The 22,358-nt window shown below is 43.3% G+C and overlaps 1 protein-coding gene across 1 annotated transcript in view; it reads left to right on the top strand.

The window, feature by feature from the left end:
• FASN (fatty acid synthase) overlaps positions 1-22,358 on the top strand; it is a gene marked incomplete at both ends in the record, with an annotated part of 28,027 nt that extends 5,669 nt beyond the window's left edge. The window contains 35 exons of the mRNA XM_079544357.1: positions 168-627; positions 960-1,147; positions 1,796-1,985; positions 2,842-2,936; positions 3,338-3,472; positions 3,749-3,952; positions 4,624-4,739; positions 5,189-5,364; positions 5,962-6,153; positions 6,427-6,507; positions 6,599-6,784; positions 7,095-7,274; positions 7,493-7,696; positions 8,756-9,066; positions 9,213-9,602; positions 10,108-10,272; positions 10,509-10,627; positions 10,732-10,886; positions 11,268-11,471; positions 12,396-12,546; positions 13,051-13,229; positions 13,454-13,573; positions 13,719-13,841; positions 14,490-14,713; positions 14,993-15,191; positions 16,113-16,264; positions 16,721-16,812; positions 16,962-17,113; positions 17,385-17,624; positions 18,385-18,573; positions 19,082-19,309; positions 19,743-19,963; positions 20,559-20,657; positions 20,779-21,030; positions 22,221-22,358. Coding sequence (XP_079400483.1) covers positions 168-627; positions 960-1,147; positions 1,796-1,985; positions 2,842-2,936; positions 3,338-3,472; positions 3,749-3,952; positions 4,624-4,739; positions 5,189-5,364; positions 5,962-6,153; positions 6,427-6,507; positions 6,599-6,784; positions 7,095-7,274; positions 7,493-7,696; positions 8,756-9,066; positions 9,213-9,602; positions 10,108-10,272; positions 10,509-10,627; positions 10,732-10,886; positions 11,268-11,471; positions 12,396-12,546; positions 13,051-13,229; positions 13,454-13,573; positions 13,719-13,841; positions 14,490-14,713; positions 14,993-15,191; positions 16,113-16,264; positions 16,721-16,812; positions 16,962-17,113; positions 17,385-17,624; positions 18,385-18,573; positions 19,082-19,309; positions 19,743-19,963; positions 20,559-20,657; positions 20,779-21,030; positions 22,221-22,358 — 6,510 coding nt within the window. The remainder of the gene's footprint in view (positions 1-167; positions 628-959; positions 1,148-1,795; positions 1,986-2,841; positions 2,937-3,337; positions 3,473-3,748; positions 3,953-4,623; positions 4,740-5,188; positions 5,365-5,961; positions 6,154-6,426; positions 6,508-6,598; positions 6,785-7,094; positions 7,275-7,492; positions 7,697-8,755; positions 9,067-9,212; positions 9,603-10,107; positions 10,273-10,508; positions 10,628-10,731; positions 10,887-11,267; positions 11,472-12,395; positions 12,547-13,050; positions 13,230-13,453; positions 13,574-13,718; positions 13,842-14,489; positions 14,714-14,992; positions 15,192-16,112; positions 16,265-16,720; positions 16,813-16,961; positions 17,114-17,384; positions 17,625-18,384; positions 18,574-19,081; positions 19,310-19,742; positions 19,964-20,558; positions 20,658-20,778; positions 21,031-22,220) is intronic.

Raw genomic sequence — 22,358 nt, 5'->3', positions numbered from 1 at the left:
ATAGTACCACTATGAATTTGGTGTTGGGCTGTGAAGGGTCTCTGTACAAACTTAAGTGGAAATGTTTTGTTGTGTGCTACACAGTCACTTATAGAAGAACACTAACAGCAAAAGAACATCTGTTGCAAGAAAATGTGGAACACAGAGTATTCTGTTTTGTCTTTCAGGTCATTCTTTCTCTGGAACACGGGCTGTGGGCTCCAAATCTTCATTTCAATGATCCAAATCCAGATATTCCTGCTTTACACGATGGCTCCTTGAAAGTGGTTTGCAAACCAACACCAGTGAAAGGTGGCCTTGTCAGCATCAATTCTTTTGGCTTTGGAGGTTCTAATGCTCATGTTATTCTGAGGCCAAATGAGAAGAAGTGCCAGCCTCAAGAGACTTGTAACTTGCCAAGGCTGGTTCAAGTTTGTGGCAGAACACAGGAAGCTGTGGAAATACTAATTGAAGAAAGCAAGAAACATGGAGGATGCAGCTCATTTTTAAGCCTGCTCAGTGATATCTCTGCGATTCCTGCATCTTCCATGCCCTACAGGGGCTACACGCTAGTTGGCACTGAGAGTGACATAACAGAGATTCAGCAAGTCCAAGCATCTGGTAGACCTCTCTGGTACATCTGCTCAGGTGGGGCCACAGTTTCTGCATTCTTCTGTAGTAATGAAGCTTGTACATTGGATTTTGTGCACTAATCTTGTTTTCTGCTCTTTGGCATAAGGAACTGTCACGCAGTCTTGTGATATGCATAGGAGAATTGTGTTTCCTGTGTTTTAGCTGATGCTTCTTATTTGTCTTCTGATGAAAGTCCAGGAGAATGGAAAAGCACTGCGTAACTTAGAGGGTTTTGGAAATGTGCAGTACATTATTAGGATTCTTTCACTGCCAAAGCAAGTGTGTGAGGTCTGCCCCATCTTGTGGAGTGTTCCCAAAGCACACCTTCTTCATGCTTTATCCTGCAGGTATGGGAACACAGTGGAAAGGTATGGGCCTGAGCCTTATGAAATTGGATCTGTTTCGCCAGTCTATATTGCGCTCCGATGAGGCTTTGAAGAGCACAGGACTGAAAGTCTCAGACCTGCTTCTGTCTGCAGATGAGAACACTTTTGATGATACTGTCCATGCATTTGTTGGGCTAGCTGCTATACAGGTAAGACTGAAAGGAGAGGGGTTATGGGCACAGGAGCACGTTCTGCTATTGTATCTGATTGGTAGTGCTTTGTACCACTTAATGGAAGTTTGTGTTTTGCACTCAGCAAACGGTAGATAATTGTTGGAGATCTCAAGGAGAGTGAGTTGTACCCTTGGGAAGCTGCTGCTTCCAAGATGCTTGCAGGAATGTTGATGTAAACAGATCTGTGGGTGTGATGTGGGGTAGTTTTTCCAGGAGACTGAAGAATGTCTGAATTTCTGTGTAAATGTCTGCCAAGGAGCAAGGTTCTGTAGAATGCCTTCTAAAATTTGCTCTAAAAACGAGCTAAATGATGTCTCTAATTCTGGATGAGTGTCAAAGCAGGATTCATTGTCTCATAGTAAACCAGGGGCAGAGCTTTTAAAATGAACTGAAAAGCTGGGCTTGGCTCTTGCTTTGCATGAGCATGCTCTTGGCAACCTCCTGTTGTTTGAAATAGCTTCCTAGTGGAAAGACCCAAACAATGAATCTTGAGATGCTTTGAAATTGAGGCTGGAGGTGCTGCTTGGGGGGGGGAGGAGAAGCAATGAGGCCAGGGAGAAAGTCTGTCCAAAGTTCTGTATCCTTACACCTGCTTGGAATCACTGATTCTGCTTTTCCCTGCAGATTGCCCAAATCGATGTGCTAAAGGCTGCAGGTCTGCAACCTGATGGGATTTTGGGTCACTCAGTGGGTGAACTAGCTTGTGGCTATGCAGATAATTCCTTAAGTCATGAAGAAGCTGTTCTTGCTGCTTACTGGCGGGGCCGATGTGTGAAAGAGGCCAAATTGCCCCCAGGAGGGATGGCTGCTGTTGGTAGGTATACCCTTAGCTCTTGCTTCTGCCTCCTAATGCTTAGGAAGAAGCTTTCTCCTGGTCAGGCTGTACTCAGTGTTTCTGTAAATCTGACTGTTTGTTCCACTACTCAGGGATGTTCTGAGCTTTGATCCCATCAGTTTGTCCTCTGTGGCTTTATGGTGACCTAAGTGAAGATAAGATGGCTATTGGTATCATAAAAATAGAGAACAGTAGTGCTGCAGTAGCAAATTAAAAGCAGTAAAGCACTTCAGATGAAAGCTGTTGCAGGTCTAATGCAGTGAATTTGTCTATGTTACTTGTTGGAGTCCTTGGTTTCTTATTTTAACTGATGCTATAAAGGACTGTGTATCTAACTCAGCTTTATTTTGCTCAGCGTCAAATACATTTATATCACAGATTTTAGAGTGCTGTATGCACATGATGGTTTTTCATAATCAGGCTTTGAACTCAAGCTCCTGCTGTGACCTGTTCCTATGGAAAAACATATGGCCAGATCCTGCATATGTTAAGCTGACTTAAGCCAGTTTAGAGCTGTCTGGCCATCACTGCTGCCAACTTCCTCAGCACTTGTGAGTGCATCCCGTCAGGGCCTGTGGATTTGTGAGTGAGTTTGCCTAGGTGGTCTCTAGCTAGATTCTTCTCAACCAAAGGATGGCCCAAGATTCTCCTTCTCTTGTGCTCAATATCCCACTGATAAAAAGAGTGTTAAAGCCATGAGATTAACGTCCTTTGCTTTTGCAGAGTCACTGCTGGGTAGAAGGAGGATGTCTGAGTAAAGTGCAGTTAAGATTGCCTCCTCTCATGAGGCTCACTGCTTGAAATCCCTGCTTTGACCCCAACTCTTCTTCTGTAGGTCTGACATGGGAGGAATGTAAGCAGCGCTGTCCTCCAAACGTGGTACCAGCATGTCACAACTCTGAGGACACTGTCACTGTCTCAGGGCCTCTGGTAAGCAAGGAACTGATACAGTGCATACCACATCTATGAGTGGAACCTTGGAAGTTCTAGTTTGGAGGAAACATGAAGCTGAGCTAAGGTTCAGCTGCCTGGAAAGAGAAGCAGGGTTAAAGTGGTGGGAGGGGACGTGGTGCTCAAACACCCCAAGTTTCTCCGAAGGGAAGTGACGTTATTGCTTCAGTAAGGTAGTAATTACAGATTGCTGAATGTTCATATAGCCATGGGCATAATGAGTGATGAATGATGGTGCTGAGAAGGACAATAACCTCATTACAGATACAACTGCCCTTAAGTGGCAGGTATTAAAGCGCATATAGGGAGTACAGCGACTCAAGCACACCTCAAAAATGTTGTGAGCTGTTTTTTTTTTAGTTATCTTATATTCTTCTTAGGACTCTGTGACTGAGTTTGTAACCAAACTGAAGAAAGATGGGGTGTTTGCAAAGGAGGTGCGCAGCGCCGGAGTTGCATTTCATTCCTATTACATGGCATCCATTGCACCAGCACTGCTCAGTGCACTGAAAAAGGTAATACTGCTGAATCACAGAGTGCTTATGCTGGGGTACCTGCATTTCAGCATTGGTTGTAATGAGTTAAGTGGGGTCCTTTCCTCAAGAGGGGAAGGAACGTTCTCAAAGAGCATCTATGAGACCTCAGATGTCAAGTCTTACCACCTTAAGCTGAAGGATGACCTCAACAATCAAGATTAGAAGAAGGGAGTGAGGGCTGCTCAATCTTACCTGTCTTACTCTTGACCTGTGACCTGTCTCTTCCTTCTGTCTCTCTTCCTTGTCTGTCTGCAGGTCATTCCACACCCTAAACCTCGTTCAGCGCGGTGGATCAGTACATCTATCCCTGAATCTCAGTGGCAGAGTGATCTTGCCAGGAATTCCTCTGCAGAGTATCACGTGAACAACCTGGTGAATCCTGTGCTGTTCCATGAAGGCCTGAAGCATATTCCAGAGAATGCTGTTGTGGTGGAGATTGCTCCACATGCTCTTTTGCAGGTACTGTATTTGATTATGGCAGTGTTGTACCATATCAGTCCTGATGCAAGGAAGGGGATGGGAGGTGTAAGAATTAAGGAATACTGTTTTGGTTTGGTTTTGTGGTTGGTTGTTTTTTCAGTTCTGAGAATATTCTTCCTCCAGTACCTGAAATCTTCCCCAGTTGTAGAGGTTTTTGTTTAGCAGTAAATAAATGGATCCCAACACACTCTCACTTCCCCATCCACGCACTCAGTTTGTGGTCATCTTTCATTGTCATGTGTTTTAGATAGCTGACAGTTAGCTCTCCAAACTGCAGTAAGGAAAATGCATAATTAGACCAAATTGAGTGAGTGTGTGTGTAAAGCAGGGCGGAGGGGAAAAAATCAAGACTGACAGGCCCTCTGTGTGGAATCTAAGTGGCAATTTGTTTGGGAAAGAGAGACTTGTATGTAATATTCATGATGTTCTGCTGAATTTCTTCCTTGCAAGACGTGCAGTTTCTTGGGTGGCTGGAAGGGTACTGTGCTGTGCTGGTTCTTCCCTGTTAAAATGTGCATATTCTAGCGCCTGTCTCAGAACTCTTACTGCAGAAGTAGTGTGAGAAAGCAGTTTTTCTTTAGTGGAGGAGGGGGGAAAACAGAAGCAAAGTAGTAATGCCTTCTGATGATGACTGCTGAACTTCTGACCAGGCTATCTTGAGGAGAACTTTGAAGCCAACTTGCACTATTCTACCTTTGATGAAGAAGGACCACAAAAATAACTTGGAATTCTTCCTAACACAGACTGGAAAGATTCATTTAACTGGGTAAGGAGACTGAGGGAACAGGGGTGGGTAGGGTATCAGAATTCAAGCCTACCCTTTAGTGTATGTGTCCTCACAAGTATTGAAATACTTCTTCAATAAACTCAGTGGAAGAAAAAACAGCTTTTATACCTGTGCTTTATGTATTTCATATGCTCACTTAAGAAACATTGCCCTGGGTTAGAGGCTGCTAGGGCTGGGTACCTTTCAAAGACAAGTTCCGTTCCAGAGATCTGAAAACCTGAAACTGGCTCTTATGAATAAACTTTGCATCTCATAAGCAGTTAGAATTACAGATCTGGCTGCAGTAAATGCTTGTGGAGCTCCTGGAGATGTCTCAGATGAGGAGCCCAAGAATGAGTGCTGTCTGACCTTTAAGTAACACAACCAAACTTTTTTAAATTCTTTTTTTTTTTTCCTTCCAACTGTCTCAATCCTTTTTGTCTTTGTAGAATAAATGTTCTTGGAAATAACTTGTTCCCACCTGCGGAATACCCTGTCCCTGTGGGAACACCCCTTATTTCTCCATATATCAAATGGGACCACAGTCAGGACTGGGATGTTCCAAAAGCTGAAGACTTTCCCTCAGGTTCCAAAGGCTCTGCATCTGCTTCAGTCTACAATATCGGTATGTTTGTCTGTAGCTGCAGTTCTTGTTTTTCCTGCTTTAATTCTGAGAGGAGAAAAGAGAGCGGCCTCAAGTTGCACCAGAAGAGATTCAGGATTGGGTATTAGGAAAATTTTGTCAGAAAGAGAGGTGATGTATTGGAGCAGGCTTCCAGAGAGGAGGTGTTGGAGTCACAATCTTGGGGGGGTTAAAAAAAGTATGGAAATGGGGCACTTAAAGACCTCAATTAATGGTGGTGGTAGTGGGTTAACAGTTTGATTTTTGAGGGTTTTTTCCAACCTTAATGGTTCGATGCTTTTATAAACTTAGGGGAAGGATACCTCAGGGGTACTCAGCATGCTTGCCATATTCTGAAGCGGAATGTATTTTTATTTATATAATTTCAAAAAGACTGGATCTACTTCTGAAATGGGATAAACGAATACGAACAGAGAGGGAAACTGTCCTGTTTTGGACTGACAGCAGTTTTAAGAGGTTAATGTTTTCAAGCAGGATTGTTTGGGAAACAAAAAATCTCTTACAGAAGTTGAGGGTGAATGATCTCCTTGTTTACAAGATTTTTTTCTGTTTTTACACTGATGTTTTTCTCTTTCTCAGATGTGAGTCCTGACTCTCCTGACCATTACTTGGTTGGTCATTGCATTGATGGCAGAGTCCTGTACCCAGCCACTGGGTACTTAGTGCTGGCTTGGCGAACTCTGGCACGATCTCTTGGCATGGTCATGGAGCAAACAGCTGTCATGTTTGAAGAAGTTACAATCCATCAGGCAACTATCCTTCCCAAAAAGGGTAAGTGGGAGATGCTGACACAACTGCAAAACTAATGAAAGGAATGGAGGGAAGGAAGGGCGAAAATGCAAAGAGAAAGTGAAGAGAAACATAGGGGGAAGAATAAAAGGAAGAGTGCAACGTGACTGTATGAATTCACTTCTTTGTTTAGTCAAGTAGCACATCTTATGGCCATCTCTGTTCCTTGTTGTCTGGAATGAGTCTGGAAATGGTGCTGGAGGATGGAGGAAAAGAATGACCTCACAGTACTGTCTTCCTCAATGTTTCTTGCAGGATCGACACAGCTGGAAGTACGAATCATGCCTGCTTCTCACAGCTTTGAAGTGTCAGGGAATGGGAACTTGGCTGTGAGTGGTAAGTGAAAGAAGTGTGTGTTCATGCTTTGGACTGCTCAAATCCGTTATGTATGGACACTGATTCTTATTCTTGCCACTGTGCCTGTCAGGGAAGATCTCCCTCCTGGAAAATGATGCTCTGAAGAACTTTCATAACCAGCTGGCTGACTTTCAGAGTCAAGTAAACGTCACTGAGAAGTCTGGCCTCTTGATGGAAGATGTTTACCAAGAGCTGCATCTTCGTGGATATAACTATGGGCCAACTTTTCAGGGTGTTTTGGAATGCAACAGTGAAGGTGAAATTACTTTTTGTTGAAGAAGGATTGAACGGGATTACTGTGCAGTGAGGAATATTTGGTCTTTTTTGATTCAGCTTGTGTTAATCATCCACCTAACTATGCTTCATGGAGTAGTTATATTTTTAGTGTGATAATGGAGAGCAGTTAAATGTTTGACAGGGCATTAGGAAAGCTGTTATTTCCAATGCAGAACTGATTATGGGAGTTTTCAGGGGAAGCTGGGTGCGTACAGCAGGCTGCAGTTAAGCAGTAGCTTCCCACATCTATTGGATGATGAAATCACAGGCTTGCCCTTCTTTTTCTGCAGGAAGTGCAGGGAAGATTCTGTGGAATGGAAACTGGGTAACCTTCCTTGACACCCTGCTGCACTTGATAGTCTTAGCAGAGACTGGGCGCAGCCTCCGCTTGCCCACCAGGATTCGCTTGGTGTATATTGACCCTGTGCTTCATCAGGAGCAGGTGTACCAGTACCAGGACAACATAGAGGGTAATGTCTTCTGTGCTTGGGCTTTTAGCCATTGCTTCAAGTGTTGTGTGTGAATTCCTAATAAGTAGGATGGACTGTAGGTGCCCCTCTTCTTCTCCAACCTTTTCTACAGATCCCTCTGTGACAGTCTGATGTAGCACCTGCTGTTTATATGATCACCCAGAATAAAGTCCTTAGAATGTTTGATGCAAACTTAACGTTCATTTCCTGTCTTTCAGCTTTTGATGTTGTTGTTGACCGCTGTCTTGATAGCCTCAAAGCAGGAGGTGTTCAGATCAATGGACTTCATGCCTCTGTGGCACCACGGCGACAACAGGAGCGGATCTCTCCCACTCTGGAAAAATTCTCCTTTGTTCCCTATATTGAGAGTGACTGTTTGTCTTCCAGCACCCAGCTTCATGCCTACCTGGAGCACTGCAAAGGTAGGATGGGGTTGGTTTGTTTTCACGCTAGGGGAATCTTCCAGCCTGCCAGATTTGAGAGAATCTGTTCATATCATTTCAATACTTACAACACTTAAGAAGTAGTGTTGAACTCTGTACAAGACTTCGTGAAGAGCCCAGTGTCTGTGTGCTTGCTGGAAACTTAAGTTGCTTCTGCCTCAGGTACCTCTGGAATGTAAAGCTGATGCACATGGGCATCCACCCTTCTGTATCAGTCATTGTGTCAGATGGCAGAACCCTCCCTATAAACAGAGAGGCAGAAATCAGCTCCTTTATGGAGAAATCCGGTCTTACTTCAAATGTAGTGAACAAAGCCTATTTCCTCAAGTTTTTGGCTTTCTTTTGTGTTTGTTTTTCCTATTATTTGCAAAGATGGCTCAGATGACGTGTCTGTTCCCATTTAGTTTTTACATTTATTTACATTTAGTTGTAAGCACAAGAGTATACCCCAGGAGGAAAAGTGTTCTGGTGAGACGTGCTGAAGAAAGTTGCGTTTGCCACAAGAACAGAATCAAAGAGTCTGAATCAGTTCTGAAACCAGTAGCATAGAACAGTGCTCTTTGGATGGGGAAACATCTGCTGTTCCCTGCTCATCACCTTCTGCAGTGTATCTTTGTTGCTGATCTCATTCAAGATGAGCTGTTTTTTTTTATCTGTTTATAAAGCCAGAAATCATCTTCTGACTTTAGCATCTGGGGAAACTCAGTATTTTCCTCCACAACTGCCTAAAGCTCTCACCCATCAGAGACTTTCTGTTAGATGCCTTCTTTTAGTTGGAGCCTTTTCTTGTGTAGTTTTGGTAGTTTAGATTGCCTTGGCATTAGCCTGCTTGTCTGGGGGCTACAGCTGCTGTGTGATCTGTGATTATGAGAAGGTGCAGAAACATGCACTGTGTCTTTGTGACTAGGCTGGTGATACAAGGTGCTGTGCCTTGTGCTTCTTATCAGCTGAGCAAAAGCAGGGGGAGACACTCTCCTTGGGAAGAGGAAAAGAATTATCTGAAATGTGACTCCTCCTTTATTTTCTTCTATTCTGCAGGCCTGATCCAGAAGTTACAAGCTAAGATGGCACTGCATGGTGTCAAACTAGTTATCCATGGCCTAGAAACCAAAGGGGCTGCTGCAGGGCCCCCACCCACACAGAAGGGCCTTCAGCATATCCTTACTGAAATCTGCCGTCTGGAACTGAATGGAAACCTACATTCTGAGCTGGAACAGATTGTGACTCAGGAGAAGATGCACCTCCAGGATGATCCCCTTCTCAATGGCTTGTTGGATTCTTCAGAGTTGAAGACCTGCCTAGACGTGGCAAAGGAGAACACAACCAGTCACAGGATGAAAATAGTGGAGGTTAGCTGAAAGCCTGGGATGGGACCACACCTGAAGTTTTCAGGCCTCCCAGTAACCTAATATTACTTCTGTTGTTCCAGTGATAATTCTGAATACTGTTCATTTTTAATTTGATTTCCTCTCTCCCTATCTTTGCCTTCTCATAGGCTCTGGCAGGAAGTGGACGTCTGTTTTCTCGTGTCCCAAGTATTCTGAATACTCAGCCCCTGTTGCAGCTGGAGTATGTTGCCACTGACTGCACCCCTGAAGCTCTTTCAGCTGATGGAACTGAGCTACATGATGCTGGAATCTCCTTTAGCCAGTGGGATCCCTCTAGCCTTCCCTCTGGAAATCTGACCAATGCTGACCTGGCAGTATGCAACTGTTCAACAAGTGTTCTAGAGAACACAACTGAAATTATCTCTAACTTAGCAGCTGCAGTGAAAGAAGGAGGGTTTGTTTTGCTGCACACCCTTCTTAAAGAGGAAACTCTTGGAGAAATTGTCGGCTTTCTTACAAGACCAGACCTACAGCAGAAGCACGGCTTCCTGTCACAGGTAAATGACCTGCAGGCTCAAATACTTTCTCAGTGCTTAGTCTGCAGTCTACTGCTTGCATGCTTTGTTTTGATCAATGTTAAGATGTTGCTTTACTTTGAGGCTCTCTGTAGGAATATATGAAAGCAATACATTTAAATCCTGTGTGGGGTTTGACAGGATGGTTACTATTCTGTTTTTTTGAATATCTGCTTCTTTGTAAGACTAGTATTCTAGCCAGGACTTTGGGATGCTAGTTCTACTGCATTCTGAGGATATTTCAGGGAGGAAGGAATAGTTTAGACACAGCATAAAATAGCCTAATGCAAATCAAATACATATTTGTGCTGAGGCAGAACAAAATTGATGTCAGGATGTCAGCAAGCGGAAGAAGGTTGGATGGCCTGTTATTTATGGTGAAGTGGTTTTGGGGGAGACTCGGCACGGAGTACAGGTGGTGACTTGTAGTTTTAATTGATTCTGTTTTTTACTTTTCTGTTAATTCTGGTTGTACTTGATCTGACAGGCACAGTGGGAGGAGTTATTCAGCAAGGCCTCACTGAATCTGGTTGCAATGAAGAGATCTTTCTTTGGCTCAGTTATTTTCCTGTGTCGACGGCAATCCCCTGCCAAAACACCCATTTTTCTGCCAGTAGATGACACTCATTATAAGTGGGTTGACTCCTTAAAGGTGAGAATTTGTGTGTTTGGGATATTTGGCTTTCCAAATCTTTACACTTCAATGAGATTTAATTTAGCAGCGTTATGAGGGGAGAGATGGAGATGGTGGGAGGGAAGGAGGAAAAAGAGTTTGTGTTTGTTCAGTTGTTTTGGCTTGAAATACAACTTACTCATCTCTGCCTTGAGGATACAAGGGACATTTCCTTTTGTGGTTCCATGTAAAACAATCTGGAATTTGTCCTGTAGGAGATCTTGGCCGACTCATCAGAGCAGCCTGTGTGGTTGACTGCCACCAATTGTGGGAACTCTGGAATTTTGGGTATGGTGAACTGCCTTCGCCTGGAAGCAGAAGGCCACAGAATCAGGTATGAAATCATGCCCACGGGTCACGCTTGGAGACGAGATGTTTTGTTAGGTTCTTTTCAGGCTCGCAACAAAACAAAGCGAAATGTCAACTCTTGGTCTCTAGGTGCGTGTTCGTTTCCAACTTGAGCCCTTCATCAGCTGTCCCACCCACAAGTCTTTCTTCCCTGGAGATGCAGAAGATGATTCAGAGAGATCTGGTGATGAATGTGTATCGTGATGGAAAGTGGGGTTCCTTCAGGCATCTCCCGTTGCAGCAAGGTACCTTCTTTGAGGATCACTTGCAGGGCCTAGAGGAACAGACTCTAGATATATGAGTAGCTATTGTTTCACATTTTTAAACTGTTAATAGTAATCATAGAATCACCAAGGTTGGAAAAGACCTAAAAGGTCATCCAGTCCAACCATTAATAATAAAGGATAACTTGAAATTCTTCTGTTCCAACTCAGACTGAACAAACATGCTCTGGTACCAGGAGGAGGGATAAAGTACTTAGGATATGGGTAGAATTGCAGGGTAAGAATGGAATTTGTGGAGAGAAAATAGAGGAGAGGGTAGCAATGATGAAAGGGGATTATTAATTCTGGAAAGGGTGTGCGTGTGTCAATGTGTGCAAAGTTCCTCTGTTCTTCCTTCTGCAGCTCAGCCTCAGGAGCTGACAGAATATGCTTATATAAACGTGTTGACTCGTGGAGATCTCTCTTCCCTTCGTTGGATTGTTTCCCCACTCCGTCATTTCCAAACAACAAATCCAAACGTTCAGCTCTGCAAAGTTTACTATGCATCTCTCAATTTCCGGGACATTATGCTGGCAACAGGAAAGCTTTCTCCAGATGCTATCCCTGGTGGGTTATGATTAGCCTGGAAGAATTCATTCATATAACTTCAGTAATTCTGATTATGCACTGGCTAAAGTATATATCAGACTTTATTTAGCAAGAAAGTACCTTTAGGAGAGGAAGTATATAGGCTTTGCTTCAGGATCACACACAAGGACTTGCAAATGCTACTTCAGTTATGGCCCCACTTCTCACGTGGCAGAGTCATTGAATGTTTGCTGGGAGGAAACATTAACCCCATTGCATAGATATCAAGTGTGAGGTGAAACATCTTGATGGAAATTCCGGTGATGGGTGAGATACGTGCTGAGCTGAGGAAGTTGGCAGCTGCAGGACATACTTTGCTTTTAGGGAAAGGAAGTGCAAGGTGTAGGATCTCCTGTCTGCAGACTGGAGACTGATCTTGTAAGGATTTGTGTAGTGTCTGCAAAATGGCTCTAAGGCTTGTTTAATGGTTTTAATGCTTGTTTAAATACAAGCCAAAAAAAGTAAGACTCCTATATGAGTTACTTGATTAGGACTGGGTTTCCCTTCATGAGTGAGATCAGGCTGTACTTAAAACACAGAAACAAAGGTTTTGCTGTAAAGCTATTTTCTGTGTTTGTCCTTTCTAGTTAATGCTTATTTATGTATTTCCAAAGAGCAACAAAAATGCTGGAGCAGGGTATTTCGATTGGATTTCTCAGATGAAAGCTGGAAACTAAAGCAGTGTTTTTAAGGGTAGAGAGTAAGAGATTCAGTCCTTTTTTGCTGCTCTCTTTAATGAGAAATTAACTGTGGTAACTAATGATCTTTGTACATAACAGATAAATCCTGGCTCTTTCTGTCTCTAGGGTTCTAGATTTCAAGGGCTGTTATTTTAGGAAATTCTTGTCCAAAGGATTTTAGAAGAGAAGTTTTCCTTGATAAAAGACCTTTACCTTCTTGTAGGTAACTGGACGTTGCAGCAGTGCATGCTGGGCATGGAGTTCTCAGGACGGGACCTGGCTGGAAGGAGAGTGATGGGATTGCTGCCAGCAAAAGGGCTGGCTACAGTGGTGGACTGTGACAAGAGGTTTCTATGGGAAGTGCCTGAAAACTGGTAGGTTAGCTTCTGTTTTCTGTTTTATGTGTGTGGATAAGTTTTGCCTTGCTGCTTGAGGCTGGTGACAACCCTGGTCTGACGTGAAGACGTGAAGATCTCACTCTGGGAAATTGTATGAACTTTGGTCTCGTGAGCAGCTGTGAGATTTGGCTCAATCGTCTGATTGACTGCGGCACTGTTTTTTGTGTTGTTTTGTGCAATGATTTGCACTGGTTTTTTCCATCTATTTCTTGTGCTTCTGGCTCTTTCTATATAGCAAAGGTTTTTGGTGTTGGATGTGTTACTGATTTACTGTGTTAGTAAAATATTCCTGCAGAAGAAAAGGCCTTTAGCACTATGTGGCCACTGTGGCAGTCAGCTCTATGACTGAGAACCCTTAATACTTTCTGGTACATCTTGGCAGATTAAACCTTCATATTTCTGAAAAGCAAACTTTATCAAGGGAATCTGTTAGGTTTTCCAAGGCTGAAGATGTCTTCTCCCCTTTGCTTTGTTTCTTAGGACTATGGAAGAAGCAGCTTCAGTGCCTGTGGTTTATGCCACTGCTTATTATGCTTTGGTGGTTCGAGGTGGTATGAAGAAGGGGGAGAGTGTCCTCATTCACTCTGGCTCAGGAGGCGTGGGCCAAGCAGCCATTGCCGTTGCCCTGAGCATGGGCTGCCGTGTTTTTGCTACTGTAGGTAAGTACTGAGGATCTAATCTACAATTGTAAGACTTCATTATTTCTGGTCATTCCTCTACCCCGTACATGAGCACCCTTTGTCCTAAGGTTTGGGACGTTGAGAGCTTGAAACCTTTGAAGCAAGTGGTTGCTCAGGCTGCACATCTTTCCCTGTTGTTTTTATCTCTGAAGAATTAACATGTGAGTACTGCCATTGTTCAGCTGTCATCTTATGTCTTCCAGGCTCTGCTGAGAAGCGTGAGTATCTCCAAGCAAGGTTCCCACAGCTGGATGCTAACAGCTTTGCCAGCTCCCGAAATACAACCTTTGAGCAACATATACTGCGAGTTACCAATGGGAAAGGTTAGTTGGAGGAATATTTTGCCTTCTTACTCAGCTATGTCATGTTATGCAGTTGTAATGCCTGATGACAAAATGGCTCGATAGAAAATGGGTTGGCTCTCAAAAGAGTGAGTTTCTTAAACAGTTTCTTCTCCTTTCACTACAGGTGTCAACCTTGTGTTAAATTCCTTGGCAGAAGAGAAGCTCCAGGCCAGTTTGCGTTGTCTTGCTCAACATGGGCGCTTCTTGGAAATAGGCAAATTTGATCTATCAAACAACAGTCAGCTTGGTAAGATGGGGCTTCAGGAAATCAGTCTCCTTATGCTTAAGCAAGCAGGAAAGCACAACCTATCATAATACAGACTAATCTTCAAATTGAGAAAAACTTAGAGCTGGAGCATTTGTTTTGTAAAAGCTGCGTGTTAAATGCATCGTTGCAAAAATTTGTTTTTATCACCGACAATTTGTGGGAGGATTGTATGCACCAAATGTTGACAGTCTCCCTTTTTATTGTAAATAAATTAAAAAAAAAAAAAAAAAAAAAAAAAAAGTCTAGCATCAGTAGAAGTTTCCTGTGAAGAAGAGTTTGTGTAGAAGGACAGGATGTACGTGGGATTCTGGCTCCTCTGTCCCTCTGACTCAGCTGTCACTGTATTGCAAAACATCCTTTTTAATATCAAAATGACCATGTCATAGCTTGTGCTGTTGACAAAGTTCTTGTAGGTGGAGTTGCTGTTAAATTAGTCCACTCGTAAGAGAACAGCCTAACTAACATAGCCTTTAGAGAGTATATGCAAGAATGAGTTGTCTAGCAAGCAGTAACTGCTTTGCTCCTCGGTTTTATACTGTTGACTTGCACAAAAAATGTTCCTAAAAAAGATGGATTCTGTCTTGAGACGGCAGCAGCACCAGGTGGTAATGATGTTGCTTTTTCCAGGAATGGCTCTTTTCCTCAAGAATGTGGCGTTCCATGGAATCCTGCTGGATTCAATCTTTGAGGAAGGAAACCAAGAGTGGGAGGTGGTATCAGAGTTGTTGACAAAAGGCATAAAAGATGGTGTGGTGAAGCCCCTGAAAAGCACAGTCTTTGGTAAAGAAGAAGTAGAAGCTGCCTTCAGGTTCATGGCGCAAGGAAAACATATTGGCAAAGTTATGATCAAGGTAACGAGATAAGGGTGTTGATTCCCTGATGCCTGTCATCCTCTGTATTGGGTGTTTTGATCCAGTTAAACTTGAAGTTGTGTAACAGCATGGGGTTACAGCTTTTGCTGCTGACACTGTGGCATGTATAGCGTTGTCAGGTCTGTCACTCTGAAACAAGTTTGATCCCCTGTTGACTGGAGGAGCATAGCTGCATGTGGGAAGACAGAATGTGTTTGTGCATCCAATTTTAATGTGTTTTTTGGTGTTGTTTTTTGTTTATTTGCTTTGTTCTGGAAGATCCAAGAGGAGGAGAAGCAATATCCTTTAAGGTCTGAACCAGTAAAGCTCTCTGCCATCTCCCGAACTTCCTGCCCACCTACCAAGTCCTACATCATCACAGGGGGCCTGGGAGGATTTGGGCTTGAGTTGGCACAGTGGCTGATTGAGAGAGGAGCACAGAAGCTTGTACTGACATCCCGTTCTGGCATACGAACTGGTAAGCAAAAACCTCAATTGATCTCAGTTTGTTTCTCTCAATTTTTAAGTGTTTTATCAGTGTCTTCATAATTCTTTTCCCTCCCTTGTGTGTGTTCACTCACTTCAAACAAGTTGTGATTCATTTTAGTCTAAGGGATGAGGTATCTTTGAAGTCTGCCTCTTTTTTCCAGCTACTTCTTTCTTCTTTTTTTTTTTAATGCAACTTAAGTCTATCAAGCCATGTTTGCCTCTTTCTCCCTTGCCTAAGATACTTCTCTGCAGTCTTCATTTTTAGTTTTATTCCTTCTATGAAGTCTGTATCCAGCTACATCGCTGCTGGGTTCAGTGGCAGTGACTTGCTAAAGATGCTCTTTCCCTTAAATTGAGTGTGGTTGCTCACTTTTTACATGAGGTATCTGAAGGAGCAAAAGCTATACCCTGCTATCTAATAACACCAGAAACTTTTTTACTCAGTTTTGAGTATTGCAGTCTCAGCACTGAGATTTCTTATCAGTGGTAGTCCTCAATGCTCCCTTGGTGAAATTCAGCCATAACAAAACTTCTGTCTTTACAAATTTCTTTCTTCTTTTAGCAAGTTCACAATTTCACAACTTCTGCAAACGTAGTTCAAATCCTTTTATCTCTCAAGTTCTGGTTGTCCTACTGTTGCCTGCTGTCTTGCTCTAATCTTGCCACTTGTTCCTGTCTTGGTATATAAAGTCTTAAGTTCACTCATGCTCTCCCACCCTGTTCTCCTGAATCTCTTGTCCTCTTTGTGATCTGTTTAGGATGCTCTGAGACTTGAGTGGTTTCTGTCACCATTCAGATTTTGTCCAGTGTTCCTCTTGTAGCTGAACTGGGGATTGTTTAGCTATTCAGACCCTGGTTTGAGTTGAGATGGTTTGAGTGCTTCATCCCACATGTATGTTTGTTTGTTAAGGCTACCAGGCCAAATGTGTCAGAGAATGGAAGGCGCTGGGAATCCAAGTGTTGGTTTCTACCAGAGATGTTGGAACTCTAGAAGGAACACAGCTTTTGATAGAAGAAGCTTTGAAGCTGGGACCAGTTGGAGGCATCTTTAATTTGGCTGTGGTAAGTGCCAGTAAGGCTTAGAAACTTGCAAGAGACAGCAGACATTAAAGTGGCTTTTACCACTGTTGTACAGTTTTAGGTTGTGTCTCTGTTTCAAAGGGTGTTTTGCTTTGGCCTGAGGTAATGACTGAAGGCTTTTGGATCTGGCCCCTTAACCTGGGTAGCAACAGTATGTGACCAGCTAGCTCAGTTTTGGGTGAAAGTGAATGTTACCCTTGGCCTCTGGGGACAAGAAGAATCCCATAACAAGTTTACCAGTTGAAGACTGCAGTGGCAGCGCTGAACAGGCTTACCAATAGATGAGTTGGCCTTCTTGTATTTTGTGACATCCAGGATACATCTGTGCTGGAAAACTAGAAAAGTGCATTGTGTAGTGATATCCTCTTGTATCTGTAATAAACTTAAACAGAAACTGAGATACTCATACAATTTCTTTGTTTTAAACCCATCTGATAGGTCCTTAAAGATGCCATGATTGAAAATCAGACCCCAGAATTATTCTGGGAGGTCAACAAGCCCAAGTATTCAGGCACCCTTCATTTGGACCGGTAGGTATCTGTAGAAGGGACAAATATGAGCTGCATTTGTGGTCACTGAGTTGACCAGTCTTGGATATTTTAGTCTTATTGGCTTTCCACAGCAACAAGTGGTTCCCAGTTTTCCTGATGGGTTTCTCTGTCACTTGTTCTATTCTAAGGGTGACTCGTAAGAAGTGCCCAGACCTGGACTACTTTGTTGTATTCTCCTCTGTAAGCTGTGGAAGAGGAAATGCTGGGCAAAGTAATTATGGCTTTGCTAATTCTGCCATGGAGCGTATCTGTGAGCAGCGGCATCACGATGGACTCCCAGGTAAGATGACTTCATTCACTGCAGAGAAAAATCTTATCCTACCAAACATTCAGAGGAGAACCAGCTCACCAGGAATCTGTGTCTGGAGTGATGACAGCTGTTTCCTGTTGCAGCTGTTAATCTGAATCATTCAGATGTGAATGAAAACTGATTATTTAAATAGTATTAGAGGAATGTGGGCTTCTGCTTAGCTGTTTTTAGCTCCCTTTTGTTGCTGCTGTGTGCTTAAATTAGTTGCCTAGTGTGTTCTTCCTTGTGATTTCTCCTCCAGGCCTGGCAGTCCAGTGGGGAGCCATTGGTGATGTGGGCATCCTGAAGGCAATGGCAAACAGAGAAGTTGTGATTGGGGGAACTGTTCTCCAGCAAATCAGCTCATGCCTGGAGGTGCTTGATATGTTCCTGAATCAACCTCATCCTGTCATGTCCAGTTTTGTCCTAGCAGAGAAGGTCTCTGTGAAAAGTGAAGGAGGAAGTCAACGGGATCTTGTAGAAGCTGTTGCTCATATCCTTGGTAAATGCAAAGTCTAGCAATTGCATACTTGGTGCTCATTTTAGAAGGGGTCTTGCTCCAGTATGGTGTGAGGGGAATTGTGTTTCCAACCTGCACTGGGTAGAAAGTGAGGACTGATGTATACCTCAGCCTCTGCTTGTTTCTAGAAGCATCCTTTGCCTTAGCACACATGGAGATACTGCTGGTATGATCATTTCCTTAGCAGTTTGCATGAGAACCTGAGAACTGTGTGGGTGTGACTGGAGGTTTGTCTATTCCAGTATTCTGTGTCCAGTAGTGACCAAAAGTTTGTTTCCCTCATTATGCCGTGCTGCCAGGTAGAAGAGGACTGGGCAGCAGCCAGTGATATTTTGTCCTCTCTGAATGATGGGTAGCTTGGGAAGAGGTCTGGGAAGGGAACCTGGTTCAGCCTGAAGGGTAAACCTTGTTAGGTGTAGGGCTGTGCCTTCAGTTACAGCCTCTTTAGGTGAAACTTCTCCAGTTGGATGTTCTGAACTTCTAGAGCTGAAGTGCCAATGTTCACAGCTACGTAGCTGTGACTGATATATTGCCTGTCATAAAGCTGTGTACATGCAGTCTAAATACTAAATGAGATGTGGATTGTAGAAGAGGTGATTTTTGAAAGCATTAGATGATCTTGAATAGCAAAATCTGCTCTGTAGCTGTGCTTTATTCATGTTCAAGGAAAAAGTGAAAAGCTGAGAAGATTGCTGTAGGGAGATTTAGAGCTGAAAAGTCTTGTGTGCTGTTTTTTCCTCAGGTGTTCGTGATGTGAGCAGTCTGAATGCTGAGAGCTCCTTAGCAGACTTGGGCCTGGATTCCTTGATGGGTGTGGAGGTGCGCCAGACGCTGGAGAGAGATTATGACATTGTTATGACCATGAGAGAAATCCGACTGCTTACAATCAACAAACTGCGTGAACTGTCCTCCAAGTCTGGGGCAGCAGAAGGTAGATGTCTGGATTAGGGTTGCTACCATCAGCTGAGTCCAAACAACTGAGCTCTGAACCCGTTGCTTTCATCTCTGGTGACATAAGCCTTTATCAAGTTGTGAAATGATATCTGATGATAGCTGAAAGGCTTCTTTATATGACCAACATTCTGCTAAAATGTGGTGACGTTAAGTTAGGCCCATTAGTTCCAGTAAAGAATATAAGAAAGGCTGTGAAAGCTGTTGTGCTGCCTGGATAGCATCTGCCTACATGAGTATTCTTACATAGCTGTGTGCAGGATGTGATTGGAGACCTTCTACTTGATGTTATGGCCATTACTCTACAGACATGTTTACTGCAAGCCAAAAGCATGGACAGCTGCCACAGAGCAACTGACAGTGCCTTGATTTAGTGAGCCAGTGGGCTAATACAGAGCAGTCCTCAGCACCTCTTGTAGGGCTATGGCAACATGACCAAGTCTCTGATCCTATATGACTAACAGTGTCTGCTGTTCTTTCCTTCAAAGAACTGAAGCCATCCCAAGTATTGAAGATGGGCCCAGGTGAGCCTCCAAAACTGGATTTGAATAACTTGCTGGTGAATCCAGAAGGGCCAACGATCACCCGTCTCAATGAAGTTCAGAGCACAGAACGCCCTCTTTTCCTTGTGCACCCCATTGAAGGATCCATTGCAGTCTTCTACACTCTTGCCTCCAAGCTTCATATACCCTGCTATGGACTCCAGTGCACAAAAGGTATCTCAGTTCTTCAGCATCTTGAATTTGTATATCTAACAGTCTGAACTTCAGTTCCTTTATAGAAGGAGTTTTGTTTCTAGACCCTTAAATGCAGAGGACCAAGCATCAGTGCTCACAACCCATACAGTGTTGTGGCAAACAACCCCAGGTAGTGAGAAGTGTTAGGTTACACTGAAGAGCTTATGTATGGGGAAATGGAACAAATAGATTGAGTAACTCGAGCAGGTAAGCATTTAGGAGAGAAGCAATGCATGGCCTTCTTCCTATCTTTGAAAACTGGAAGCAGAACTGTTACTTGTCTAAAATAAAAGTTGCTCACAATAATTGAGAAGCTTACTTCTAAAATAATGTGGATGTTTCTGAGCTCTTGAGAAAGCAGTTGTCACCACTAGTGTCTGTTTCACCTGACTAATTTGCTTTCATGTTCTAGCTGCTCCCTTGGACAGCATACAGAGCCTGGCATCCTATTATATTGACTGCATGAAGCAGATACAGCCTGAAGGACCTTATCGCATTGCTGGATACTCTTTTGGTGCCTGCGTAGCCTTTGAAATGTGCTCCCAGCTGCAAGCACAACAAAATGCTTCCCATGCACTCAACAGTTTATTCCTCTTTGATGGGTCTCATTCCTTTGTGGCAGCATACACTCAGGTAAAAAAGGATAAAAATACAACCTTCTGTTAGGAAAACATTCTGTGTCATCAGGGAGGGTGGGATGCTTACTGTGAGCTTACTGTTCTGGATATGAACCATCTAAAAAGCTAAGACCTTTCTTGCCAGGGGAGATGGGACAGAGCTGTGGACAGTGGGCACTTAAGGATCCCTTGGGGGTTGGAGGCATGTGGGGGGTGTTACTTGTTAACTAGCTAGGGCTGGCCCACACATTCTGCTCTTGCAATTGTAAATAATAATAATGATGTCTTCTGGAAGACCTTTTGAGCCTGCAAGACAAAATCCTGAAGTAGATGTGCTAGAAAACCCTCCTTAGGTCTTCCCTTTCCATTTTCATTATGCTGCCCAAGGGATCCTGGTCTTTGGGCATTCACTACCTGTTAAATGTGCTTTCTAATCTGTCCTCAAGGTACCTTGTCCAAGGTTTAGTTTCTATTTTTATTTATTTTCCTCCCCCCCACTTTCCCCTCTTCTTTTCCGGTTCAAAGTCCTTTATTCTGGAATTGCTTTTATCTAACACTCAAGCTCAGCTGTATCCCTCCCACAACAGTGTTTTACTGTTCTCTTTTTTTAGAGCTACAGAGCAAAGCTGACCCAAGGAAATGAGGCTGCGTTGGAGACAGAAGCGCTGTGTGCCTTTGTTCAGCAGTTTACAGGCATTGAATACAATAAAGTAATGCTTCTTTCTTACATTGCACAGGAAGGGTGTGGTTGTGGGTGCTGGTTTTTATGTGTTTAATGTAGATTAACGCCCAGATATCGAGACTAAAGGGGAATTTTTTCAACATTTCCAGTTGTTGGAGATTCTTCTGCCCTTGGAAGATCTGGAGGCTCGTGTCAATGCTGCTGCAGACCTTATAACTCAGATTCATAAAAACATCAATCGTGAAGCACTCAGCTTTGCTGCTGCTTCCTTTTACCACAAGCTGAAGGCTGCTGACAAGTATATACCAGAGTCCAAGTATCATGGGAACGTGACACTGATGCGGGCAAAGACTCACAACGAGTATGAAGAAGGTCTGGGTGGCGACTACAGACTCTCAGAGGTCAGTGTGAGATCTGCTGGTGACTGATGAGGGTCCCCTGATAGGTGGGGGAATAGAAGAAAAGCATGGGAACCCCTCTGAGGGAGAGAAGAAGAATGAAACTGAAGTTAAAGAAGTAACTGTTCTGCAGCTGAGACACACTGATAAGAATTAACTTTCCAGAAACTGTTAAGCTGATGGTTTCCATCAGGGAGGGGCCAAGGGGAGATCTAGCCTCTATATTGGATGGTCTGTTTTCTATAGCTAATTCTTGCATCTCCCTAAGTAGATTTTGGATAATAAAGGTGTTAAGAGTGTAACTTGACAAAAGTAACTTTGAGCCTCTGGTATTTGAGTGCAGACCCCAAAAGTTTGTTCAGTGCATGAGTGCAGACCTAAAAGAATGAGTACCAGCCCTCTGACAGCAGCGGCAGCTTTTCTTAGTTATGTTTTGTGGACCATGTAGAAGTCAATCTGTGGGTATCCTGGGGGCCAAAAAAATGAAAAGTAGGTTGTTGGCCTGTATCCAGATAAGGCCACTGTTCTGTAGCTCCTGCTTAGATAAAAGGGGAAGTGTCTCGCATTCCTTTTTCCTGCTGTCTGCAGTAAGCGATTTTCTAAATTACCTTTGTTATATTGGCACCTCCCACCCCTTCTAACTTATGACTTGTATTTACTCTTGTTTCCAAGCTAGCCTGAACATAATAAAAGTTCCATAGTGCCCTTAGAGGAAGAGTTACGGTGGTGGGAGGAAGATAGATGGAGGGTTATTTGGTTGTCCTAAGGGCACATAGGTATCTACTTCAGTCATTCATAGATAAAGTAGGTAAATTATCCTGTTAGTATCATGTTGGTGTTGTTTTCCTGCCCAGCTTACATTTGAATGCTCATATGGGTGTCCAACCTTTTGGTTTGCCTGGGCTATGCTGAGTGAAGAGGAATAGTCTTGGGTTGTATATAACATAGTTAATGGATAGAAGTAACAAAGCTCTTTTTTTTATTAAAACATTAAAATAAAGAAGGCAACAAAAACGTAAAACTCATGGGTTGGGCACAACTACTGTAAAACATCTATTAGAAGGTACCTGGTTGTGTTTTTCAGAAGCATTGGTTAAAGGTGACGTAAAATATGAATAACTCAGACTGGCAGAGCCCAGGCAGCTACACGGCTAGCTGGCTTTAAACTGTGGATGTGTTCTGTGTCTGTGCAGGTATGTGATGGAAAAGTATCGGTCCACGTCATTGAAGGAGATCACCGCACCTTATTGGAGGGAGATGGTGTTGAATCAATCATTGGGATCATCCATGGCTCACTGGCAGAACCACGTGTCAGTGTCAGAGAAGGTTAA

Source organism: Tetrao urogallus (assembly GCF_951394365.1).
Source record: "Tetrao urogallus genome assembly, chromosome: 18".
Taxonomy (NCBI): Eukaryota; Metazoa; Chordata; class Aves; order Galliformes; family Phasianidae; genus Tetrao; species Tetrao urogallus.
The sequence above is the reverse complement of the archived record's forward strand: the minus strand, read 5'-3'. Positions and strand labels throughout refer to the sequence as shown.